Source organism: Elephas maximus, chromosome 4, assembly GCF_024166365.1.
Source record: "Elephas maximus indicus isolate mEleMax1 chromosome 4, mEleMax1 primary haplotype, whole genome shotgun sequence".
Classification (NCBI taxonomy): Eukaryota; Metazoa; Chordata; class Mammalia; order Proboscidea; family Elephantidae; genus Elephas; species Elephas maximus.
In genome coordinates, this window is record NC_064822.1 from 144,105,756 (window position 1) to 144,132,149 (window position 26,394).

General features: G+C 36.9%; 1 protein-coding gene across 1 annotated transcript in view; it reads right to left on the reverse strand.

Annotated features, from left to right (window-relative positions):
- Positions 1 to 26,394, reverse strand: part of PPFIA2 (PTPRF interacting protein alpha 2) — a 556,115-nt gene that overhangs the window by 216,721 nt on the left and 313,000 nt on the right. Inside the window, exon 6 of the mRNA XM_049883963.1 lies at positions 3,630 to 3,794. Within this exon, the coding sequence (XP_049739920.1) occupies positions 3,630 to 3,794 (165 nt within the window). The remainder of the gene's footprint in view (positions 1 to 3,629; positions 3,795 to 26,394) is intronic.

A 26,394-nucleotide genomic window follows, 5' to 3' on the forward strand; every position in this document is an offset into this window, starting at 1 on the left:
AGAAACTTTGATGGAAGAAGCATATTTCCCAAAATGAAACAGGTATGCCAGGGTTTCATTTTGGGAATTATTAATCCTATAACAAAATATCTGTGTAGAATTCTCCTTAGACCAGAAGTTCAAATCCACTTTTTTATGCTGTGATATTAGATGATGGAAACATCTGTGGAGTACATCTATATTTATTATGATTTAGGGCTGTACTTCCCATATCTATCCAGTATGCCTGCTTTTAAAAAATAGTCAACGTTATCTGAGTGACAGCAAAACACAGGAATAGTTTTCATTTCCTTTAGCTCACATAATTTGTAAACATTGAAGAGTGATGTCAAAATGACTATTGGTCTTTGCTCATTGTGAAACATGTTCTACTGCAGTGGTCCCCCCACCTGTAAATAAGGACATCTATAAAGAAGGCTGCCGATTATTGTATTTGTCCACAGCTATGCTCAATCTTTTGTAGTTTATTTAGCTCTTCATGTATTCTAAACTCTCCACGGTAAAGTTGGTAGTTTCTTGTCCCCAAGTCATGATTAATTACATCTTCTTCTGATCTTCTATATATTCTAAAAAGAATATCCATAGAACTTAAGTTTGTATATAGTAATTGCTGTTTATATATCTGTCTTATCACCCCACCCCATCCTTACAAATCTATGAGTTTCTCTTAGGTATGGAAATTGTCTATGAAGATGCTTAGGCACATAATAGGCCCTCAATAACCAAATGAAATGCCATTTAAAATAAACAAGTAGATCAGAAGGGATACCAATATCTTAATTTAGCTTGACAGTTTTATCAACTGGTGAAATTTGTTCATGTTAAAAATAATATTCACTAATACTCACAGAGCACTTTTCATATGCTAAGCACTGGCTAAAAGCACATTTAACCCTCACAAGAACTCTATGAGGTAGTTACTGTTATTCTCATTCAAAGAAGAAGAAACAGATACTTGGAAAAGTTACGTCACTTTTCCAGGTCCAATTCAGAGCTAAATGCTCATAATATTTTGCTTTAGGATGTTCAGCATCACTAAATTGATAATCAATTCATTTGCCCCTAAACTCACCAGTGTCCAGGGTACTTCTGATGAATTAATAAATACTATTATAGCTTCTGGGGGCCATATTATAGAATACTTCATTTAGTTATTCTAAGCTTAATGGGCTTCTTTATATAGTAAACTGTTCCTATAGTCAGTACAACAAACATTTTCTTCTTAAATCTATTAACACTTAATCAGGTTATTTGTCTTAAATACTGTCTATTGCCTTCTATTTTGGTAAATAATCCTTCTTTCACAAAAGCACTGCTTACTTAAAACATCCAAAGCAACACATTATTATATACCTCCACTCACGTCATTCAAAACTCTAAAATGTTCTCTGAATAGGCCATGCTCACCTTATAGCTCTGTACCACTTTACATGTTGGTCTTGTTGCTTCAAGTATCTTTCTATGCTTACAAAATTTCCTCATTCCTTAATACCCAGCTGAAACATCTGTGAAGACATTTCAGAATCCCTCTTCACTCAAGCAGAGTTAATTACAACCTTTCCCGTGAGTCCATATCACATTGCATACACAGGTTTTTGCATTGTCTGTTATTGACATGTGAATCTCCAGCACTAACTGCAAACTCTTCGGTGGCAAGGAAAATGCCTTCTTCATTTTTGTCTGTCTATTATCTCCCAAGGAGTCTGATACATAGCAGATAGTCTATAAATACAAAGTTTCACAAGTTCTTAACCATGCTATGGTGTAATAAGAAGGGACTATACTAAAAAAAAAAAAAAAAAAAAAAACTTTTTTTTTTTTAGTTTTATACCATGAAAGGAAACTTTGGTGGCATAGTGGTTAAGAGCTATGGCTGCTAACCAGAAGGCTGGCAGTTCAAACCCACCAGGCACTCCTTGAAAACCCTATGAGGCAGTTCTACTCTCTCCTATAGGATCACTACGAGTCTGAATCAACTCGATGGCAACAGGTTTTTTTTTTTTTTTGGTATAACGTGAAATTTGACATTAAATGATTATGTGATATATTGTATTTAGAAGAGGTCTCTATTAAATATTCATTTCTGTTTCATTCAAAATTGTTCATGAACTACTTGCCTCTCATGACTAGAAGGAAAAAATAAGATACAATTTTCTTCTTAATAATGTATAAGACAGAATTATAATTATCCTTATATACACACTCCACATAGTCTTCTGCTCTAAGAACATATGAAATACTGATATATATGTATATACATATACATGTTATATGTAATTATATATATGCACATCTTATATATATATCAGTATTTCATAATTAATTGTACATCTGATATATATCTGTATAACCGATACAGAGAAAATACCAAACTCGTGCCGTCAAGTCAATTTCAACTCATAACAATCCTATATCAGTATTTCATATGTATGTATATAATTATAATATAAATTTATATATATTATTACATAATATATATAAAATAATATAAATATAATTACATACATATCTGAGATAAATATATATGTACATATCAGTATTTCAGATGCTCTCCTGAAAGTAGGGGATTATGTAGAATGTGTGCATAAGGATAATTGTAATTCTGTCTTATACATTATTAAGAAGAAAATTGTATCTTATTTTTTTCCTTTTAGTCATGACAGGCAACCAGTTTATGAACAATTTTGAATAAAGCAGAAATGAATATTTAATAGAGATCCCTGCTATATATACTTTTTTTCTGCAATTTCCTCTCTTTTTTGGGGGGGGACTTCCTCATATATATATCTGCAAAAGTGTCTGCGTGCTTAAAAAGTAGAAATAACTGGGAAAATAATCCTTAGTGTGGAATTTAATCTCAGAAATTGTCAGTTACTTTATAATAAAGAGGCCTAAATCCCACTCTACATAGTACTAAAGCTTTCTTAATTTTTTTAATTCATTCTTTGAAAATTCATAAAATTGAAATCACATCAAAACCCTTACTAATCTTCAAAGGATATTTTCATCACATTGTCTTATATATGTCAAGAGAACTGATTTGAGCAATAGCTAAGAGAAGCTTACAGCTACTTTTAAAAAGATGTAAAAGAAGATTTTTCTATTAATACCTTATGCTATTAATGTAGAGACTCTTAAAAATGTGTATGTATGCAAGATATTAGACACCTAAAATAATATTGGATATGTCTATTATAAATCTCTTAAAGTACAACTAATATTGCACTTCAAAGTCTGTCTAATTTTCCATTGTGATCTCCTATTTTGACATCTATAGATATGTATTTCAGAGAGAAAGAGAAAAAAAAGAAGAGAAAAACAGAGAGACTGACTTAATATTAAACTTCAACTGGCTATCTGGAATAGGGCCATAGGAGCCATAATAGAAGTCAAACTCTGATAAGCCACAGATTCTCCGTGTTTAAAAAAAAAAAAAAAAAGTAATGTTACCAATATACACATAGTAACCCAGTTGCATTTTTTTTTAAACAATCTTTTTCACAGAACTCAAGTGTGTTGCTCTGAACTGACTTACTTTAGGAGCCAAGCGAGTCAACGAATGAAAACATTGTACCTGATGCTGACGACAAATGCAAAGTTAAGCTTGAAATCTTTTGTCCATACTGTACCTTTTCATCCAAGGCCTTGTGGTGTTCAAACAAAGATTTCAGTGCTTTGAGAACCTCAACTTCGCTGGACACTCCTGAGGGGGACTGAGCTTGTCGTTTCACCACTGTCATTCTTAGTGACCTTTCATGTCGTGACACAAGGCACTCCAAATGCTCCAGTAACAGCTATTGGGTTTAACAGAAAATGAAATTAATTCTCTTATGGATACTAGTTGCTCAAAACCTATAAATGACTCCTACCTTAAAATATTACAGGCTCACATAGCATCCAATGATAATCTTAGATTGTATAGGTTATAGGAAAGAAACACAAGCCTAAGTCTAAGCCAGAGTTCAAAAAATACATTAAAAATAAGCTCCATTTTTATCATAAAACAAGTTATTGAAGTTAAAAATATAATGTAAATGATATGCATTCCTTTAGTAAATGTGAAAATTTCAGTATGGATTCAATAGAAATAGATCACTTGACGTAACATGTGTGATCCAATATGGCAATTATTAAAGAACACTGCATGTTGCATAGTGATTTTTTAAGTGAACAGTATTCACAAGTCAATTTTTTTTTAATTCATATTCGGCCATTTAAAAAAACCTGAATTGAAAGAAAATGAGCATAATTACCATAATACATGAAATTACAGTGATAATCATGAATGAATTAAATCATAATAAATCTTTAGATTAAATTATAGAAAAGTATGTGCATCAAACTGAAGAGTAGTAACTGAGGTTTCCAATCGTCACTTTTGAAGAAGGGGTTGAGGAAATAATTTTTAAACTGACTTCTCTGCAGCCCTACGTCTCTCAGCGTAGCCTCTGGGGCCATGATAGAGGTCTGGGAAAAGGCCAGGGTTCCAGGCTGTTCCAGGCTTTACATTCTCTGAAATGATTCTTGTGTTGGGGTTTCATCTTTGTTTCATTTTAAAAAGAAGTTCTACTGCTAAAAACGTTACACAAAAAGAAAAAAAAAAAAAACTGCTGAGTTAAGTTGCTATCACTTATTAAGTCTTTTTCCAGACAAGAATCACATCTCACTGGTAAGTTTTGTAGGAAATATTTTCAGAAGAATAGCTCAAAGCATTGGCTGTCAACAAGTGGGTCTCTATATAAGCAAAATAAAGAAGAAAACAAGGCAGAATATAGAATTGAAAGAGGAAAATGCAGGTATAAAATACAGGGAGTGAAAGGAAGAAAACAATTTTAATTTTCCAGGATTTTGCCCAAAGCTTAATCTGCAAAAAAAAGAAAAAAATGGTTTTTACAATGCCAGTATTTAATTCAGTGTCACATATCACTGCCATATTTCTTAGTGTTTAGTAGGTTAATTTCTCTCATTCACTGTCACTACTTATGGCTCAAAAAGACAGAAAGTATTGTCCTATTATTTTCAGAAAAGAGTACAAATATCTGTGATCCAAAGACCTACTTAGAACAGCAGATAGGATTCATATTTAAGAGTGGAAAATAGTATTAATAGTCTTTCAGTATAAAGTGAGAGTCGAACAGAAGATTTCAAAGGGTGGCTCAAGAAGACTAAGTAAAGTATTATAATTACACGTGTAAAGATCTGGAATTAGAAAACCAAAAGGGAAGAACATGCTCAGCATTTCTCAAGCTGAAGGAATTGAAAAAATTCAAGCCTCAAATGGTAATATTGAAGATTCTACAGGGAAAATACTAAATGACAGAGGAAGCATCAAAAGAAGATGTTACTATACCAAAAATAATTGGTGGACATTCAACCATTTCAGGAGGTAGCATATGATCAGGAACTGATGGTACCGAAGGAGGAGGTCCAAGCTGCACTGAAGACACTGGTGAAAAACAAGGCTCCAGTAATTGACGGAATACCGTTTGAGGTGTTTCAACAAACAGATGCAGCACTGGAAGTGCTCACTCATCTATGCCAAGAAATTTGGAAGACAGCTACCTTGCCAACCAACTGAAGGAGATCCATATTTATGCCTATCCCAAAGAAAGGTGAACCAACTGAATGTGGAAATTATTGAATGTCATTAATATCACATGAAAGTAAAATCTTATTGAATATCATTCTAAAGAGGCTGCAGCTGTACATTGACAGGTAACTGACAGAAATTCAAGCCAGATTCAGAAAAAGACATGGAACTGGGACTACCATTGCTGATGTCAGATGGATCCTGGTTGAAAACAGAAACTACCAGAAAGATGTTTACTTGTCTTTTATTGCCTATGTAAGGGCATTTGAGAGGCGGGGCAAAAATGGCAGAATAGCCAGATGCTTCCTGTGATCCCTCTTACAACAAAGACCCAAAAAAACAAGTGAAACAATTATATTTATGACAAGCTAGGAGCCCTGAACATCAAATGCAAAGTTAGAAAACAGACTGAGCGGCAGGGGGAGGGAGAGACGGTTCAGAAGTGAAGAGGAGTTACCGGACCTGAATCACCAGAATCCCTCAAGCACCATTCCCAGAGCAATGGTGATGGGCTGGTGGTACTGCTCGGCCACAGTTTCCTCAGGGAGAAGCAGCCAGCCACACAATCTATTCACACCTTCAAAACCGGAGAAGAACGGCGCTCTTGGCAAAAGCTAAGTACTTGCGTATATTTTACCGCGCCCCCAGCCCCCAAGCCAGCTTCCGATATTGACTTCCCCAGGCCTGAGATATGCGGGGATGAGCACCCAGAGCCATTCTCAAGGCCTTGTAGCAGGAATAAATTCACAACTGGGGGAAAAGATAATTTGCCAGCTGCACTATCCAGAGGAGCTCAGAACAGAAGCAGCTCCTGGGCACGCATAAATGGTCCATGGGCTTTGAATACTTTTCCCCTCTCCATGGACCTGTGTAGGCCTATTTCAGGAGAATAGGCCCTTATTAGCAGACTGCAACTGTTTCAGCAGTGCAGTGAAGAGGTGGGTGTTCATTATTTGACACCACTTTGCCTATTAAAGAGGGTTCTTGCCTACCCACATCAGGGGCCTAAGGACTGGTGAGTCCACTCAGGTCACCTAGCCACCTGCAACAGGGGTCCAAGGATAACTGGTACCTCCCAGTTCTTACAAACAAAAGCATTGGGTGCCCATGGTTCATCTGCAGAACCCCCCAACCTGTATGATCTAGGGAACATGGATGCACTTTCCTCACAGATATTCGGGGGATGTTTCTCAGTCCCCTGCCTTGTTCAGAGTGTGAACCCCTGCTGCAACCAGATACACGGACCTACACCAATCACCTCTGCCTCTCTAAGACTGTAGGACAGAGCCTGTACCACACACTTGATGATTAGCTACCTGGACACCTGAGGTGAATTCATACAAGAAAAGAGAATGGACTCCTAGACTGATATACCTGATAACAGCTCTAGCCATCTGGTGACAGGATGTCAGAGCTTCAAAGGTGAAAATAATAAAGCTACCTCACTCAACCACCCCAAGAGCGCATATCAAAACAAAACAAAGCAAGAAGTTAGGATACAGTAAGCAAACATAAAATAAACTAATACAATAACTTATAGATGGCTCGGAGACAACACTCAATATCAAGTCACATAAAGAAACAGACCATGATCACCTCAACAGGCTCTCAAAACAAAGAATCCAGGGATCTTCTTTTTTCTAGATGAAGGTGCCTTCCTGGAATTACCGGATACAGAATTCAAAAGATTAATATACAGAACTCTTCAAGAGATCAAGAATGAAATTAGGAAGGAGATCAGGCAATGCATAGAACAAGCCAAGGAACAAACAGATAAAGTAGTTGAAGAAATTAAAAAGGTTATTCAAGATCATAATGAAAAATTTAATAAGCTGCAAGAATCCATAGAGAAACAGCAATCAGAAATTCAGAAGATTAACAATATTACAGCAGTAGACAACTCAATAGAAAGTCAGAGGAGCAGAACTGATCAAGTGGAAGGCAGAATTGGTGAAGATAAAGCACTTGGTACCAATATATTTGAAGAAAAATCAGATAAAAGAATTAAAAAAAAAATGAAGAAACCTTAAGAATCATGTGGGGCTCTACCAAGAGAAATAATCTACAAGTGATTGGAGTACCAGAAGAGGGAGGGACAACAGAGAATGGTTGAAGGTTTGCTGGCAGAAAACTTCCCTGACATCGTGAAAGATGAGAAGATATCTATCCAAGATATTCATTGAACTCCACATAAGGTAGATTCTAAAAGAAAGTCACCAAGGCATATTATAATCAAACTAGCCAAAACCAAAGATAAAGAGAGAATTTCGAGAGCACCGAGGGATAAACAAAAAGTCACCTACAAAAGAGAGTCAACAAGAATAAGTTCAGACTACTCGGCAGAAACCATGCAGGCAGGAAGGTAATGGGATGACATATATAAAACATTGAAGGAAAAAAATTCCAGCCAAGAATCATATATCCAGCAAAATGTTCTCTCAAATATGAAGGTGAAATTAGGACATTTCCAGATAAACAGAAGATTCAGGAATTTGTAAAAACAAAACCAAAACTACAAGAAACCCTAAAGGGAGTTCTTTGGTTAGGAGATTAATAATATCAGGTATCATCCCAAGACTAGATCACTGGGCAGCGCAATCAGATGTCAACCAAGACAGGGAAATCACAAAAATAAATCAAGATAAAAAAATGCTCACAACAGTGAAGCAGTGATGTTATCATGTAAAACAAGACAACATTAAAACAATAAAGAGGGACTAAGAAATGTAGTCATAGATCTTTCATATGGACAGGAAGACAAGGCTATAAAAAGAAATAAAAGTTAAGTTTAAATTTAGAAAAACAAGTGTAAATATTAAGGTAACTACAAAGGAGACTAACTATCCTACTCATCAAAATAATATACAAGAAAAAAATAGAGACTCAGCAGAAACAAAATCAACAAAAATAAATAAGAAGAAAAGGCAATATAAAGATAAACTACTCAGCACAAAAAAATAAGTGGGAAAAATAAACTGTCAACAACACACAAAAAAAGACATCAAAATGACAGCGCTAAACTCATAAAAAAAACTCATACCTATCTATAATTACGCTGACTGTAAATGGACTAAATGCACAAATAAAGAGACAGAGGGTGGCAGATGAATAAAGAAAATGATCCTCCTATATGCTGCCTACAAGAGACACACCTTAGACTTAGAGACACAAACAAACTAAAACTCAAAGGATGGAAAAAAATATATCAAGCAAACAACAATCAAAAAAGCGCAGGAGTAGCAGTATTAATTTCTGACAAAATAGCCTTTAAAGTTAAATCCACCACAAAGGATAAGAAGGACACTATATAACGATTAAAGGGACAATACATCAAGAAGATATAACCATATTAAATATTTATGGACCCAATGACAGGGCTGCAAGATACATAAAACAAACTCTATCAGCATTGAAAAGTGAGATAGACAGCTCCACAATAATAGTAGGAGACTTCAACACACCACTTTCGTTGAAGGACAGGACATCCAGAAACAAGCTGAATAAAGACATGGAAGATCTAAATGCCACAATGAACCAAATTGACCTCATAGACATATACAGAACGCTCCACCCAACAGCAGCCAAGTATACTTTCCTTTCTAGTGCACATGGAACATTCTCTAGAATAGATCGCATACTACGTCATAAAGCAAACCTTAGTAGAATCCACAACATTGAAATATTACAAAGCATCCTATCTGATCATAAGGCCATAAAAGTAGAAATCAATAACAGAAGAAGCAGGAAGAAGAAATAAAACACTTGGAAACTGAACAAGATCCTGTTCAAAAACAACTCGGTCATAGACGACATTAAGGATGGAATAAAGAAATTCACAGAATCCAATGAGAATGAAAATACTTCCTATCAGAACCTCTGGGACACAACGAAAGCAGTGCTCAAAGGTCAATTTATATCAATAAATGTACACATACAAAAAGAAAAAAAGGCCAAAATCAAAGAATTATCCCTACAACTTGAACAAATAGAAAAACAGCAATAAAAGAAATCCTCACGCACTAGAAGAAAGCAAAATAACAAACTGGAGCAGAATTAAATGAAAAAGAGAACAGAAAAACAATTGAAAGAGTTAACAAGACCAAAAGCTGGTTCTTGAAAAAATTAACAAAATTGATAAACGATTGGCCAAACTGACAAAAGAAAGACAGGTGAGGAAGCGAATAACCTGAATAAGAAATGAGAAGGGTGATATTACAACAGACCCAACTGAAATTAAAAGAATCACATCAGATTACTATGAAAAATTGTACTCTAACAAATTTGAAAATCTAGGAAAAATGGATGAATTCCTAGAAACACACTACCTACCTAAACTAACACAAACAGGGGTAGAACAACTAAATAAACCCATAACAAAAGAAGAGATTGAAAAGGTAATCAAAAAACTTCCCCCCCCAAAAAAAAAAAGCCCTGGCCTGGATGACTTCACTGCAGGGTTCTACCAAACTTTCAAAGAAGAGTTAACACCACTACTACAAAAGGTATTTCAGAGCACAGAAAAGGAAAGAATACTCCAAAACTCATTCTATGAAGCCAGCATATCCCTGATGCCAAAACCAGGTAAAGACTTCACAAGAAAAGAAAATTACAGACCTATATACCCCATGAACTTAGATACAAAAATCCCCAACAAAATTCTAGCCAATAGAATTCAACAACATATCAAAAATAAATAAATAAATAATTCACCATGACCAAGTGGGATTCAGGCAAGTATGCAGCGGTGGTTGAACATTAGAAAAACCATCAATGTAATCCATCATATAAATAAAACAAAAGACAAGAATCACATGATTTTATCAACTGATGCAGAAAAGGCATTTGACAAAGTTCAGCACCCATTCATGATAAAAAGTCTCAGCAAAATAGGAATAGAAGGAATATTCGACAACATAATAAAGGGCATTTATAGAAAACCAACACTCCACATTATCCTAAATGGAGTCTGAAAGCATTCCCCTTGAGATCTGGAACCAGACAAAGATGCCTTTTATCACCACTCTTATTCAACATTGTGCTGGAGGTCCTAGCCAGAGCAATTAGTCTAGATAAAGAAATAAACAGCACCCAGATTGGTGAGGAAGAAGTAAAAGTATCTCTATTTACAGATGATATGATCTTATACACAGAAAACCCCAAAGAATCCTCCAGAAAACTACTGAAACTAATAGAAGAGTTCAGCAAAGTATCGGGATACAAGGTAAACATACAAAAATCAGTTGGATTTCTCTACACCAACAAAAAGAACATCGAGGAGGAAATCAGCAAATCAATACCATTTACTTTAGCCCCCAAGAAGATAAAATATTTAGGAATAAACCTTACCAGAGATGTAAAAGACTTATATAAAGAATACTACTAAACACTTCTGCAAGAAACCAAAAGAGACCTACATAGTAGAAAAAAATAACTTGCTCATGGATAGGAAAACTTAACATTGTAAAAATGTCTATTCTACCAAAAGCCATCTAGAGAGACAATGCAATTCCCATCCAAAATCCAATGACATTTTTAATGAGAAGGAGAAACAAATTACCAAGTTCATATGGAAGGGAAAGAGGCCCTGGAAAAGTAAAGTATTCCTGAAAAAGAAGAACAAAGTGGGAGGCCCTACTTTACCTGACTTCAGAACCTATTATACTGCCGCAGTAGTCAAAACAGCCTGGTACTGGTACAACAACAGATACATAGACCAATGGAATAGAATTGAGAATCCAGACATAAATCCATCCACATATGAGCAGTTGATATTTGACAAGGGCCCCAGGAAAAGACTCTCTTTTTAACAAATTTTGCTGGCATACCTGGATATCTAACTGCAAAAAAATGAAACAAAACCCATACCTCACACCATCCACAAAAACTAACTCAAAATAGATCAGAGATCTAAATATACAATCTAAAATGATAAAAATCATGCAAGAAAAAATAGGGGCAATGTTAGGAGCCCTAATACATGGCATAAACAGTATACAAAACATTACTAACAATGCAGAAGAGAAACTAGATAACTGGGAGCTCCTAAAAATCAAACACCTATGCTCATTGAAAGACTTCACCAAAAGAGTAAAAAGATTACCTACAGACTGCTAGAAAGTTTTTAGCTATGACATTTCTGATCTCTAAAATCTACATGATACTCTAAAAACTCGACTACAAAAAGACAAATAACCACTTTAAAAAATGGGCAAAGTATATGAACAGGCACTTCACTAAAGAAGACATTCAGGTAACTAACAGACACATGAGGAAATGCTCAAGATCATTAGCCGTTAGAGAAATGCAAATCAAAACTACAATGAGATTCCATCTCACTCCAACAAGGCTTGCATTAATCCAAAAACCATAAAATAATAAATGCTGGAGAGGTTGTGGAGAGACTGGAACACTTGTACACTGCTGGTGGGAATGTAAAATGGTACAATCACTTTGGAAATAGATTTGGCACTTCCTTAAAAAACTAGAAATCAAATTACCACACGGTCTAGCAATCCCACTCCTTGGAATATATCCTAGAGAATTAAGAGCGTTTACACAAACAGATACATGCACACTCATGTTCATTGCAGCACTGTTTACAACATCAAAAAGATGGAAGCAACCAAGGTGCCCATCAACAGATGAATGGATAAATAAATTATAGTATATGCACGCAATGGAATATTATGCATCAGTAGAGAACAGTGATGAATCTATGAAACATTTGATAACATGGAGGAATCTGGAAGGCATTATGCTGAGTGAAATTAGTCAGTTGCAAAAGGACAAATATTGTATAAGACCACTATTATAAGAACTGGATAAACAGTTTAAACAGAAAAGGAAATATTCTTTGACAGTTACAAGAAGGGGGAGGGGAGGAGGGAGAAAGAGGGCTTTTCCTAAAGTAGATAAGAATTATTTTAGGTGAAGGGAAAGACAACACAATACAGGTGAGGTCAGCACAACTGGACTAAACAAAAAGCAAAGAAGTTTCCTGAATAAACTGAATGCTTCGAAGGCCAGCATAGCAGGGGCAGGGGTTTGGGGACCATGGTTTCAGGGGACATCTAAGTCAACTGGCATAATAAAATCTATTAAGAAAACATTCTGCATCCCACTTTGGAGAGTGGTTTCTGGGCTCTTAAATGCTAGCAAGTGGCCATCTAAGATGCCTCAATGGGTCTCAACCTACCAAGAGCAAAAGAGAATGAAGAACACCAAAGACTCAAGGTAATTATGAGCCCAAGAGACAGAAAGGACCACATAAACCAGAGACAGTCTTGAACCTCCGATCTTTTGGTTAGCAGCTACTTGTGTTAACCATTTGCACCACCCAGTAATTCCAAGAACTTAACTTTGCCTCTGCAACATCATCTGCTGGTAAATTCTGCTCCAATGTCACCAGTCTACTTTCAGTTCTGCAATATGCCAAGCCTTGGCATATGCTGTATCCTCCGCCTACAGGACTCTTTCTTTGGCTCCTCATTTGGCCAACTCTTTCTCACCCGTTAGGTCTCAGCTTAAATATCACCCCCTCAAGGAGGCATTTGCTAACTATTCTGTATAAATTAGGTCTCTCATTTTCTCCTCCATAATTTTCTATTTCAGTCCTTTGCTTCTTTCTTCATAACATATCATGGTGTTCAATGTTTAATAAGTGACATTGGTGGTTCAGTGGCAGCGTTTTCGCCTTCCATGCAAGAGACCCAGGTCTGACTTCCAGGCAATGTACTTCATGCACAGCTACCACTTGTCTATCAGTGGTAAAGAAGTGTCATTAGAGCTTCCAGAGAAAGACAGACCAGAAAGAAAGGCCTGGCGATCTACTTCCAAAAATCAATGAAAACCCTATGGATCACAGCAGTCCAATCCACAATGGATCATGAGGGTAGCATAGGATAAGGCAACATTTCATTCCACTGTGCATGGGTTTGGCAACTTGGTGGCCAACTTGATGGCAGCTAATAATAATAACAACAATATTTAAAAAATCATTTTACTAAATTTCATTCTATTTCCTCAATGAAACATAAGCTCGACAAGGGCAGGCTTATGAGCCTGCCTTGATCTTCTCTATATATAACTATTGGCTCAGTTCCTAACATTTAGTAGGTATGTAATAAATATATTTGAATGAATAAAAGAAAGAATAAATGAGGTAATTTTTCCTGTGTACATTACTGGCCTATATCAGACCTGGTTATAGTTAATTGACATGATTTTCTAAAAGCTTAAGGTAATCAACATTGTTATACACTCATCTTTCAGCCAGAGAACACACTAATAAAGAAATCTAATCCAATGAAAACTGGGTTCTCTAACTCTAAATTAGAAGTGTTTTGGTTTATACAGAAATCAATGAATATTTGAATATCTATTATTACATGGCTCTGTGTAGGATAAGGAAACTCTGGTAGCATAGTGGTTAAGAGCTACAGCTGCTAACCTAAAAGGTCGGCAGTTCAAATCTACCAGGCGCTCCTTGGAAACTGTATGGGGCTGTTCTACTCTGTGCCATAGGGTCGCTATGAGTCAAAATCAACTCGACGGCAACGGGTTTGGGTGCAGGTTTCGGTGCAGGATAAGGAGCCCTGGTGGTGCAGTGGTTAAGAGCTATGGCTGCTAACCAAAAGGTTGGCAATTCAAATCTACCAGCCGCTCCTTAGAAAACCCTATGTGGCAGTTCTACTCTGTCCTACAGGGTCACTATGAGTTGGAATAGACTCAACGACAACAGGTTTTGTGTGTGTGTGTGTGTGTGTGTGTGTGTGTGTGTAGGATAAGGAAATGTGTAAGATATGATCCTCATCCTCTGGGATACATAATATGAGTAATATAATGAAGCTATAAAGGACAGTATTAAAGACTACCTAAAGCTTTTGATACATTGCGAAGAAGGGGAACTCCAGAACACTTAATTGTGCTGATGAGGAACCTTTTCATAGATCAAGAGGCAGTTGTTCGGACAGAACAAGGGGATGCTGATTGGTTTAAAGTCAGGAAAGGTATACGCCAGGGCTGTATTCTTTCACATACCTATTTAATCTGTATGCTGGGCAAAAAATCTGAGAAGCTGGACTATATGAAGAAGAACGGGGCATCAGGATTGGAGGAAGACTCATTAACAACCTGCATTATGCAGATGACACAACCTTGCTTGCTGGAAGTAAAGAGGACTTGAAGCACTTACTAATGAAAATCAAAGACCACAGCCTTCAGTATGGATTGCACCTCAACGTAAACAAAAATCTTCACAACTGGACCAATGAGCAACATCATGATAAATGGAGAAAAGATTGAAGTTGTCAAGGATTTCATTTTACTTGGATCCATAACCAACAGCCATGGAAGCAGTAGTCAAGAAATCAAAAGACTTATTACACTGGTGAAATTTGCTGCAAAGGACCTTTTTAAAGTGTTGAAGAGCAAAGGCGCCTGACCCAAGCCATGGTATTTCCAATTGCATCATATACATGTGAAAGCTGGACAATGAATAAGGAAGACCGAAGAAGAATTGACGCCTTTGAAACGTGGTGTTGGTGAAGAATATTGAACACAGACTGCCAAATAATGCCAGAAAATGAACAAATCTGTCTTAGAAGAAATACAGCCAGAATGCCCCTTAGAGGCAAGGATGGCGAGACTGCATCTTACGTACTTTGGACGTGTTGTCAGGAGGATTCAGTCCCTGGAGAAGGACATCATGCTTGGCAGAGTACAGGGTCAGCGGGAAAGAGGAAGACCCTCAATGAGGTGGATTGACACAGTGGCTGCAACAATGGGCTCAAGAATAACAACGATTGTAAGGATGGCTCAGGATGGTGCAGTGTTTCATTCTGTTGTGCATAGGCTCGCTATGAGTCAGGACTGACTTGACGGCACCTAACAACAACAACAACAAAGCTTTTGATTACACTCTTTCTGTTGGCAAGTACCTCACATGGTAAATTTTTCTTTTCTGACATAGAGTACAAAAAAACTACAATTGTCATTTCTCTGTACCACAAAAACAAAAACCCATTGCCATCGAGCCAATTTTGACTCATAGACACCCTATAGAACAGAGTAGAACTGCCCCATAGAGTTTCCAAGGAGCACCTGGTGGATTAGAACTGCTAACCTTTTGGTTAGCAGCCATAGCACTTAACCACTATGCAACCTGTGTCACAAAGTCCCTACTAATTAGACACCATGCAAGAAGCAAGCCATGTGGGGAAACAGGTTGGGTAAAGGCATCTATTTTGCTCAGTGAGGAGCTGCAAAGAATCATGATTTTTTTTGAAAAGGAAAAAATAATTCTCTTACAAGGTTTGCACTGAGGTTCTAGAAGTTGGTCCTGAAAGTTCAACCTACACACTGTTTTTGTTAAGAAATTTTAATATCCATTAAAAAATCACTGTCTGCTTAAACTAGCTGGAGTGAATCCTGTTGTCTTCAGCTAAAAATGCTTTGACTGTTATCTCATTAGGTTATATCTACCACTACCCTTCCTTGTAATAGTCAGTCATACACTATACTCTGGGTCACTTCCCATTATTCCTTACATATGTTAGCTCTTGGATCACTGTCATTTTCTCCAAAATTATTCCAGTCACAATTCTTGGTGATGTATTACTCATTTTGATTATCTCTGTAATATATTTACTTCTAAATTTCTAGGCTTCAGCTACTCCAATGGTCTCAATTTTTATCTAATCTCAATCACTCCCACACATGGTTTCACTACAGACTTTCCCATTATCAATAAGTGCAATCATTCTATAATTTATGTTTCTAACACTCTTTCTCTTGCTCACTTCTTTCTAGGTATATTGGCATTCTTGCAGTTTTATTTTTTCTTTTCTTAAGCACATTAGACATGAATGCTACCATGTCAGGGCCTTTGCATTTTCTATTTTCTCTGCCTCAAACATTTTTTTCAGATATCTACATGACAACTGAAAATCATCAAAAATGAAATAGAACACATAAAAATCTATATCCTAGGCATTAGTGAGCTGAAATGGACTGGTATTGGCCATTTTGAATCAGAGAATCATATAGTCTACTATGCTGGGAATGACAACTTGAAGAGGAATGGTATTGCATTCATCGTCAAAAAGAACGTTTCAAGATCTATCCTGAAGTACAATGCTGTCAGTGATAGGATAATATCCATACGCCTACAAGGAAGACCAGTTAATACAACTATTATTCAAATTTATGCACCAACCACTAGGGCCAAAGATGAAGAAACAGAAGATTTTTATCACCTGCTGCAGTCTGAAATTGATCGAATATGCGCTCAAGAGGCATTGATAATTGGTGATTGAAATGGGAAAGGTGGAAACAAAGAAGAAGGATCAGTAGTTGGAAAATATGGCCTTGGGGATAAAAACAATGCCGTAGATCAAAAGACAGAATTTTGCAAGACCAACGACTTCTTCATTGCAAATACCTTCTTTCACGAACATAAACAGCCACTAGCACAGGGACCTCTCCAGGTGGAGGAACACACAGGAATCAAATTGACTACATCCGCTGAAAGAGAAAATGGAAAAGCTCAATATCATCAGTCAGAACAAGGCCAGGGGCTGACTGTGGAACAGACTATCAATTGGTCATATGCAAGTTCAAGCTGAAACAGAAGAAAATCAGAGCAAGTCCATGAGAGCCAAAATATGACCTTGAGTACATTCCACCTGAATTTAGAGACCATCTGAAGAACAGATTTGATGCACTGAACACTAGTGACCGAAGACCAGATGAGTTGTGGAATGACATCAAGGACACCATACACGAAGAAAGAAAGAGGTCATTGAAAAGACACGAAAAAAAAGAGAAGACCAAGATGGATGTCAGAAGACTCTGAAACTTGCTCTTGAGCATCAAGCAGCTAAAGCAAAAGGAAGAATTGATGAAGTAAAAGAATTGAACAGAAGTTTTCAAAGGGCAGCTTGAGAAGACAAAGTAAAGTATTATAATGACACGTGCAAAGAGTTGGAGATAGAAAACCAAAAGGGAAGAACACGCTCTGTGTTTCTCAAGCTGAAAGAACTGAAGAAAAAATTCAAGCCTCAAGTTGCAATAGTGAAGGATTCTATGGGGAAATATTAAGTGATGCAGGAAGCATCAAAAGAAGATAGAAAGAATACACAGTCATTAAACCAAAAAGAATTAGTTGATGTTCAACCATTTCAAGAGGTAGCATATGATCAGGAACCGACGGTACTGAAGGAAGAAGTCCAAGCTGCTCTGAAGGCATTGGTGAAAAATAAGGCTCCAGGAATTGACGGAATATCAATTAAGATGTTTCAACAAATGGATGCAGCACTGGAGGTGCTCACTCATCTATGTCAAGAAATATGGAAGACAGCTTCCTGGCCAACTGATTGGAAGAAATCCATATTTATGCCTATTCCCAAGAAAGGTGATCCAACCGAATGCAGAAATTATGGAACAATATCATTAATACTACATACGGGCAAAATTTTGCTGAAGATCATTCAAAAACCACTGCAGCAATATATCAACAGGGCACTGCCAGAAATTCAGGCTCGTTTCAGAAGAGGATGTGGAACCAGGGATATCATTGCTGATGTCAGATGGATCCTGGCTGAAAGCAGAGAATACCAGAAGGATGTTTACTGTGCTTTATCGACTGTGCGAAGGCAGTCGACTGTGTGGATCATAACAAATTAAGGATAACATTGCAAAGTATGGGAATTCTGGAACACTTAATTGTGCTCATGAGGAAACTTTACGTAGATCAAGAGGCAGTTGTTTGGACAGAACAAGGGGATACTGATCAGTTTAAAGACAGGAAAGGTGTGTGCCAAGGTTGTATCCTTTCACCACACCTATTCAATCTGTATGCCAAGCAAATAATCCAAGAACCAGGATTATATGAAGCAGAATAGGACATCACAATTGGAGGAAGACTCATTAACAACCTGCCTTATGCAGATGACACAACCTTGCTTGCTGAAAGTGAAGAAGACTTGAAGCAGTTACTAATGAAGATCAAAGACCACAGCCTTCAGTATGGATTGCACCTCAACATAAACAAAAATCTTCACAACTGGACCAATAAGCAACATCATGATAAACGGAGATAAGATTGAAGTTGTCAAGGATTTCATTTTACTTGTATACACAATCAACACCCATGGGAGCAGCAGCCAAGAAATCAAACGACACATTGCATTGGGTAAATCTGCTGCAAAGGACCTCTTTAAATTGTTGAAAAGCAAAGATGTCACCTTGAAGACTAAGGTGCACCTGACCCAAACCATGGTATTTTCAATCCGATCATATGCATGCGAAAGCTGGACAATGAAAAAGGAAGACCGAAAAAGAACTGATGCCTTTGAATCGTGGTGTTAGCAAAGAATATTGACTATACCATGGACTGCCAAAAGAACAAACAAATCTGTCTTGTAATAAGTACAACCAGAATGTTCCTTAGAAGCAAGGATGGTGAGACTGCATCTTACGTTCTTTGCACATGTTGTCAGGAGGGATCAGTCCCTGGAGAAGGACATCATGCTTGGCAAAGTAAAGGTTCAGCGGAAAAGAGGAAGACCCTCAACGAGGTGGATTGACACAGTAGCTTCAACAATGAGCTCAAGCATAACTATGATTCTAAGGATGACACAGGACTGGGCTGTGTTTTGTTCTGTTGTGCGTAGGGTCACTATGATTCAGAATCGACTCGATGGCACCTAGCAACACGAACAGCATGAGCACTTCACTTCACCATCTCTTTCATGGTTTTACTAAAATGTCACTTTTCAATAGGCTTTCCTTGGTTACCCAGTGCATTTAATATCTCGTTCTAGCTTAATTTTTTCTCTTTAGGAGTTGTCCCTATCTACGTACGTACTACTTATTTTATATATTTATCTTATTAACAGATTGTCTCTCAAAAGAGAATGTAAGGTTCATGAAAAACGAAACTTTTTTTGTTTTCCTTTTTTTTTTAGCATCTTCAGTGCCAAAAAGAATGGTACGTAACAAAAGGCTCATAAAAATTTGTTGAATAAATGAAGAGGCCCTGATTAAAATAGTAGTTTGTAGCTAGATACATCTATAGGAAACAACTCCTCAGAGAAATGATACCCTGGGCTATCTGACCTGGATAGATTTGACAGCAATAATGGTTAGATTAAATAAGTGACACTGTCTTCCACAGTACCTGGTGGTGAAATACTTAAATATGATCACCTGAACATCCTTGGGGTAGGGTGCCTGTGTAAGTAAGGCTTTGATGGACTGAGTCATATCTACAATAGACTATTTTGAAGGGCATGACAGATATAAGAAACATGAGGTGAGCTAGATGACTTGAACTTCACTAAAGAAAGAGTTTAAAGAAAAAAAAAATGAAAGGACTAGGGTTTTAAATTCTAGATCAATCCTCAATCAGAAAACCCAGAAGTTTCTATCACTGCTCATAAAATTCTCTTATCTATTGAGATCCCAGGTCTGACATAACAGAAAGAAGATAAATAGTCTAATCTTGAGAGGTCACAGATTTACAACGTATGAGGAATTCATAGCCTTGCTAGTTCTCTTAAATGAAAACCTTGGCATCACTCTTAAAATAAAGGGGTACAGCACAAGAACCAGAAAAAGAACTTTTGGAAAGATTCAGATGATTCTGAGTTACCCAGGTCTACCAAATACCAATGAGTCTCCATACTTCTCTGTTGAGGCTGATTCTATTTGGCTTGATGACCATGTAATGACTTCACTTAAAGAGGAAGCCTCTGCGGCTCATGCCCTACTCCAAACCCTCCTCTTTGACCCAGGCTTCTAGAATCAGATTCCAGCATGGACCAAGGGATACATTACAAAGTCTAGTCAAGGAAAGAAGGCTTCCAGACTGGAAGACTTGTATAACTTTAATAATCTGTAATCTCAGAAACCTGGGAATTATATGTAGAAATAGATTCCAATAGAGATGGAACATTAAAGGATGTTTAAATAAATCAAGATGACTGTATCAGAGAATCTGGATTTTCCTTCTGTATCAAGCAGTTGAATGATTCTAATTATTTGCTAAATTGGTTAATGAGAATATAAACTCAGTGATTGCCTAGGTGAAATGAAGATGAGATGTTCAAAATTTCTTGGGACTAAGGTAGAAGAAGAAAATCAAAGATTTATGGAGATAAAAATGGAGAATTTTTCCTACTTTTCATTATTTCTTCTGAAAAGACCAAAGGAACATTGTCTTCAATCAGGTATTGAGAAATATAGAAATACAAAACATTGGTAGGAGGAGTACCAGAGAACCTACAAAATCCTTGTAACAGCCATTCTTTATAGATAATGAATGAAAATCGGGAGATGCTGACAATAAAACTTCCCCTTGATTGACCTGAGAATGATAGAATGTTGCAGTTCAGAGGCTAAATACTAATATTTAACCACATGAGACAAGGTGGGTGTGGTTACTGTAAAAGGCAAAGTGGTTTGACCCTTTTGGATCTTTGTTGATGGCTAATTGATCAATGGACTCAAACATATCAATGAGCCTTAAGATGGTACAGGACCAGGCCATGATTTGTTCTGTTATACATACGGTCGCCACGAACCAGAGCTGAATAGATGGCAACTAACAACAATGAGTTGATCTTAGAGTCCCTAACAGATCAGTAAGAACCCAGTTGTGACAACAACAACAACAGCAGTAGCTCTATATTTGAGGACTGAACCTAACTTGAGTCATCATGATAAAGTGTCTTAGACTTCTCCAAATTTTGTGCCTATGTCTGTCTTAGTTGTCTAGTGCTGCTATAACAGAAATACCATAAGTCAATGGCTTTAACAAATGGAAGTTTATTCTTTCACAGTGTAGGAGACTAGAAGTCCAAATTCAGGATGATGACTCCTGAAAAAGCCTTTCTCTCTCTGTTGGTTCTGGAGGATGGTCCTTGTCATTGACCCTCCCGTGGTCTGGGAGCTTCTCTGTGCAGGCTCCCATAGCTTCTTTCTTGGTGGTATGAAGTCCCTATCTTTCTGCTTGCTTCTCTCTCCTTTTGTCTCTTATAAGATAAAAGGCGATACAAGCCACATCCCAAGAAAACTCCCCTTACATTGGATGAGGGCTGTGGCCTTAGTAGGGTGCATCCCACATTAATCCTCTTTAAAATAATCTAATCTTGCCTCAGGGCCCTGAACGGGCAGAGATTAGGATTTACAATACATAGGATGATCACATCAGATCACAAAATGGTGGGCAACCAGACAATACTGGGGATCATGGCCTAGATAAGTTGACATAGATTTTTTGGGGAAACAATACAATCTATAACATCACATTACTGTTAGAGATTACTGTAAATCAAGGAGAGGCTAATTAGTCTTGGAAAAAAAATCCTTTGGTAAATCACAACTAGCTACTGTAACTCTTCCACCAATCTGTGCTAATTTTTTAAAATGATGCAAATATTCTGACACTCCTCCCACTGAGAAGCAGGGTCTATGTTCCCTCCTCTTGAATCTAAGTGGGCTTGTGACTGTTTTAACCAACACATTATGGTGGAAGTTACTATTGAGCCTAGATCTTAAAAGGCTGCAGCTTCTACCTGGTTGACTGGTGCATTTGCTCTTGAATCCTTGAGATACTGTACTGGAAGTCTGACTACTCTGAGACCACTGTGATAGAGAAGCCATCTGTAGATAGATCTAAAGCCCCAATTAAGACTGTCCAAACTTTCTAGCCCAAGTACAAGACAGGAGAGTGAAGAAGTCATCTTAGAAGTGGATCTTTCATTCCTCATCTATTTGAGTTATCCTTTGCACATGACCTACAGCTGACCCATATCACCTTATGAGAGCTGACTATTACATTTTCAGGAATTTTGTTAGCCAGTGGTTAAACATAACCATTATTAAAACTTAAATTATATAAACTTATAATTAAATATGTTAAAAACAAAAGTAGTGCCTCATCAAAGAAGATACACATGGCAAATAGGGATATGAAAATATGCTCATCAGCATATGTCATTAGGGGATTGAAAATTAAAAATAGCAACAAGATATCTCTACACACCTATTAAAATGACTAAAATTGAAAATACTGACAACACCAAATGCTGGTAAGGATATGGAACAAAAGAACTCTCATTCTTTGCTTGTGGGAATGCTAAGTGGTACAGCCATTTTGGAAGACAGTTTGGCAGTTTCTTACAAAGCTAAACACAGTCTTACCATACAATTCAGCAATTGGACTTCTAAGTATTCACCTAAATGAGTTGAAAACTTACGGCTACACAAAAAACCTGCACACGAATATTTATGCAGTTCTATTCATAATTGCTAAAAAATTGAAAGAAAACAAAATGTCCTGCAATAGGTGAAGGGATAAATAAACTGTAGTACATTCATATAATAAAATATCATTCAGCCGTAGTGGGCTATCAAGCCATGAAAAGACATGGAGAGATCTTAAATACATATTGCTAAGTGACTCAACAGCACTGGGGTGGTTGGGTAAGTGAAAGAAGCCAGGCTGAAAAGACTACATACTGTATGATTCCAACTATACGACATTCAAGAAAAGGCAAAATCACAGAGACAGTAAAAAATCAGTGGTTGCCAATGGCTGGGGGGAGCGGGATGGAGAAAGAAGGAGATAGATGAATAGGTAGAGCACAGAATATTTTTAGAAAGAGAAGATATTCTGCATGATACTGTAATGGTAGATACATGCCATTTTGCATCTGTCAAAACCCATAGAACTATAGAACACAAAGAGTGAACCCTAATATAAACTATGGGCTTTAGTTAATAACAATGTGGCAATATTGATTCACCAATTGTATCAAATGTTCTACACCAATGCATCATATTAGTAATACAGAAATTTGTGGGCAACAGCAGAGGGAGTATTTGGGAACTCTGTGATTCCTGCTTAATTTTTCTGTTCACTTAAAATGGCTCTAAAAAATAAATTCGATTAATTAAAAAAAAAAAGTGAAGGTAAAAGAGCTGAAAACTCATCACTAACTTATTATTTTACTATATTTTACCTTTATGTTTCTCAGGTCATTTACTTCTAGTGTGTCCGTATGGTGGAAATACTATATAATGGCTCACTACTGTTCATCTTTGCCCAACTCCACATTCACTGACATCATGTTGGTTCCTTGACATTAGGCATGGTGGAAGTATTTACACCACGGAAACTGGCAAATGCTCAAATGCTACATATAAGAGTTTTTTTGTTTGTTTCTTCTGATAAAATAAAGTATTTATCAGCATATCACTGTCACTAGCCATTGAGTCATCCAGGTGAGAACATTATGGAGCAGAGAAAGGCCATCATTACTGTACTCTTTCTGAATCCCTGACCCACAAAATCTATGAGATAATAAAAAGATTGTTTTGTTTTTGTCTGTAAAAACAACTATATTGGAGGGTGTAATTGCTACTGTTTAGAATTTTAGTATGGAAAAAGGGCATAACAAAAGATGGGTCGTAGCAGAGGCTTATCATTTGTGGCCCACCCAAATATTTTGAACATGCCCTCCATATTTGATAGTTCCCCACATCTTGAATTTCACCTTCCCAATACAGGATCCAAGAGACATTTCTTGTTCACGTTTACCAGTGAGACTCATCCACACAAAAAACGTTTGCAAAGCAAGAAAACATGTTGAGCAGAGACATCCATTTCACTTGCACGGGTAGTAGCAGAGGTTTCATCTTTCTGGGAATGAGGGTATAAGAAAAACTTAAAGGCTAATTTTTCCATGTGATTCTGTGAACTGTGCCTGGAACCTCAGCTTAGAGATTTCTTATATGTGAGACTAGAAGAACTGAATGGTGCCTAGCTACCATTACTGAATGTTTTCTTCAGATTCTATAAAGGAATCCTGATCAAAGGAGGGAAAATGTAGAACAGACTCTCAATTCTCATGGAGTCCAGACTTAATGGAGGCACTGAAGCTGGATGAACTCCCAAAACAATTGCCCAGAGATGATCTTTAAACATTAAAACTAAATCAAAATTATCCCTTGAAGTAGTCTTTAAATCAAACAATAGTTTAATTAGTAAAGAATTTCTGCCTTCAGCATTGCTCTTTTAAGAACTATCTATATGGGATCAAACTGACAACAACAACTTGAAAGTTTAGATAGAAAGCTGAGGAGGCAGTGAGTTTATGTTAATGTGGGAGGAACAATTGGAAAAAGGAGGGTGAGTATAGTTGCACAACTTGAAGAATTTAACCAATGCCATTGAACTTTACATGTAGAAATTGTTGCATTGGTGTATGTTCTGCTGTGTATATTCTCAACAACAACAAAAAATAAATTAAAAGACAAAGCTAGGCTGTACTCTCTTTTCTCTCCTTTATGTAATAATAAAGATAAATATGCTTTTTATTAATACAAAGCAAATTCAAATGCTGGAACAATTTAATCTATGCCCAATACTCCTCAATATCTAGGAAATATTCTGCATGATATAGGTTTATTTTTTATTTATTGAATTGAATTAATAGTAAATATAAACTATCTAACCTGGAGAACATGGCCAAAAATGTTCTCAAGTAGCATGAACCTATGGCCTTTAAGATTATAAATGAAAGTAAATAAATAGAAAAATACAAAAGAGAGAATTTATGTAAGATACCACTAACAATAGACTAATTACAAACCTTTGCTGGAAGCTACAACTTTAGCATAATATTTAATAGCTCTTTCAGACGGTAACTCTTTGGTATACTCAGAGGTTTGCAGGAACTATGTGAATGGCCATTAATCCTGTGTTGGAATTCACTATAAATTATCACAGCTTAAACACATACACAGGTATACACACACACATACACACCCCCACACACACACGCACAAACCGTACATCATTAGGGGTTTTTTAGACTAAGTTTTCCCTTGAAAAAACAGCCAGCCCAAGCAAATCTTTTATTTTATTATGATTTTGTGAGTTTCTAAAACCGTAAATCTTCCTAAGAGATCTGAATTCAACACAATATTGTGAGCAATTATTTTCAATTGAAAATGGCATTCGAGTAGAAATACATTCTGCGCTATAGGCTAACTCAGTTGAGCTGATGTGGTCACATAACACAAGACTGACGTCTGCAAATTGGAACTCAGGAGCTGGTTGCTTTCATGCTTAGCTCACTCACCAATTTTTCACCCTCCAAATATTGTTAAAAATCCCCAGCGTTTCTTACAGGCATGTTTGATTTTAACACTGAAATAGCTGCTGGAAGGGCATGTGTCTTTTCTTATTTCCACTTACCATATCTTATCACAAAACAATGGAGCCCTGGTGGTGCAGTGGTTAAGAACTTGCCAGCTAACCAAAAGGTCAAAAGGTCAGCAGTTCAAATTCACTAGCCACTCCTTGGAAACCCTAGGGGGCAGTTCTACTCTGTCTTACAGGCTTGCTATTAGTCAGAATTGACTCAACTGCAATGAGTTTGGTTTTTTTTTTTTTTGGTATCACAAACCAAACCAAAACCAAACCCATTGTCATTGAGTTGATTCCAACTCATAGCACTTTCATAAACATGTGTATTAGTCCACCCTCAGTATCTGTAGGTGTCCTATCTGCAGATTCAGCCAATTGTGGATTGAAATATTCCAGAGGGGAAAAAAAAAAAAAGTGATGTGTAGGCATATTCTCCCGCCATTTCACAGGTCCTCAGTCTCTTTCCAGCTCTCGTTTGAGCACTGTTCGCCTCCTGTTTGACACGTACCATGTAGTTAGGCCTAAGATGATTGTGTCTGTACTGAATATGTACAGAATTTTTCTTGTCATTATTCCCTAAACAATG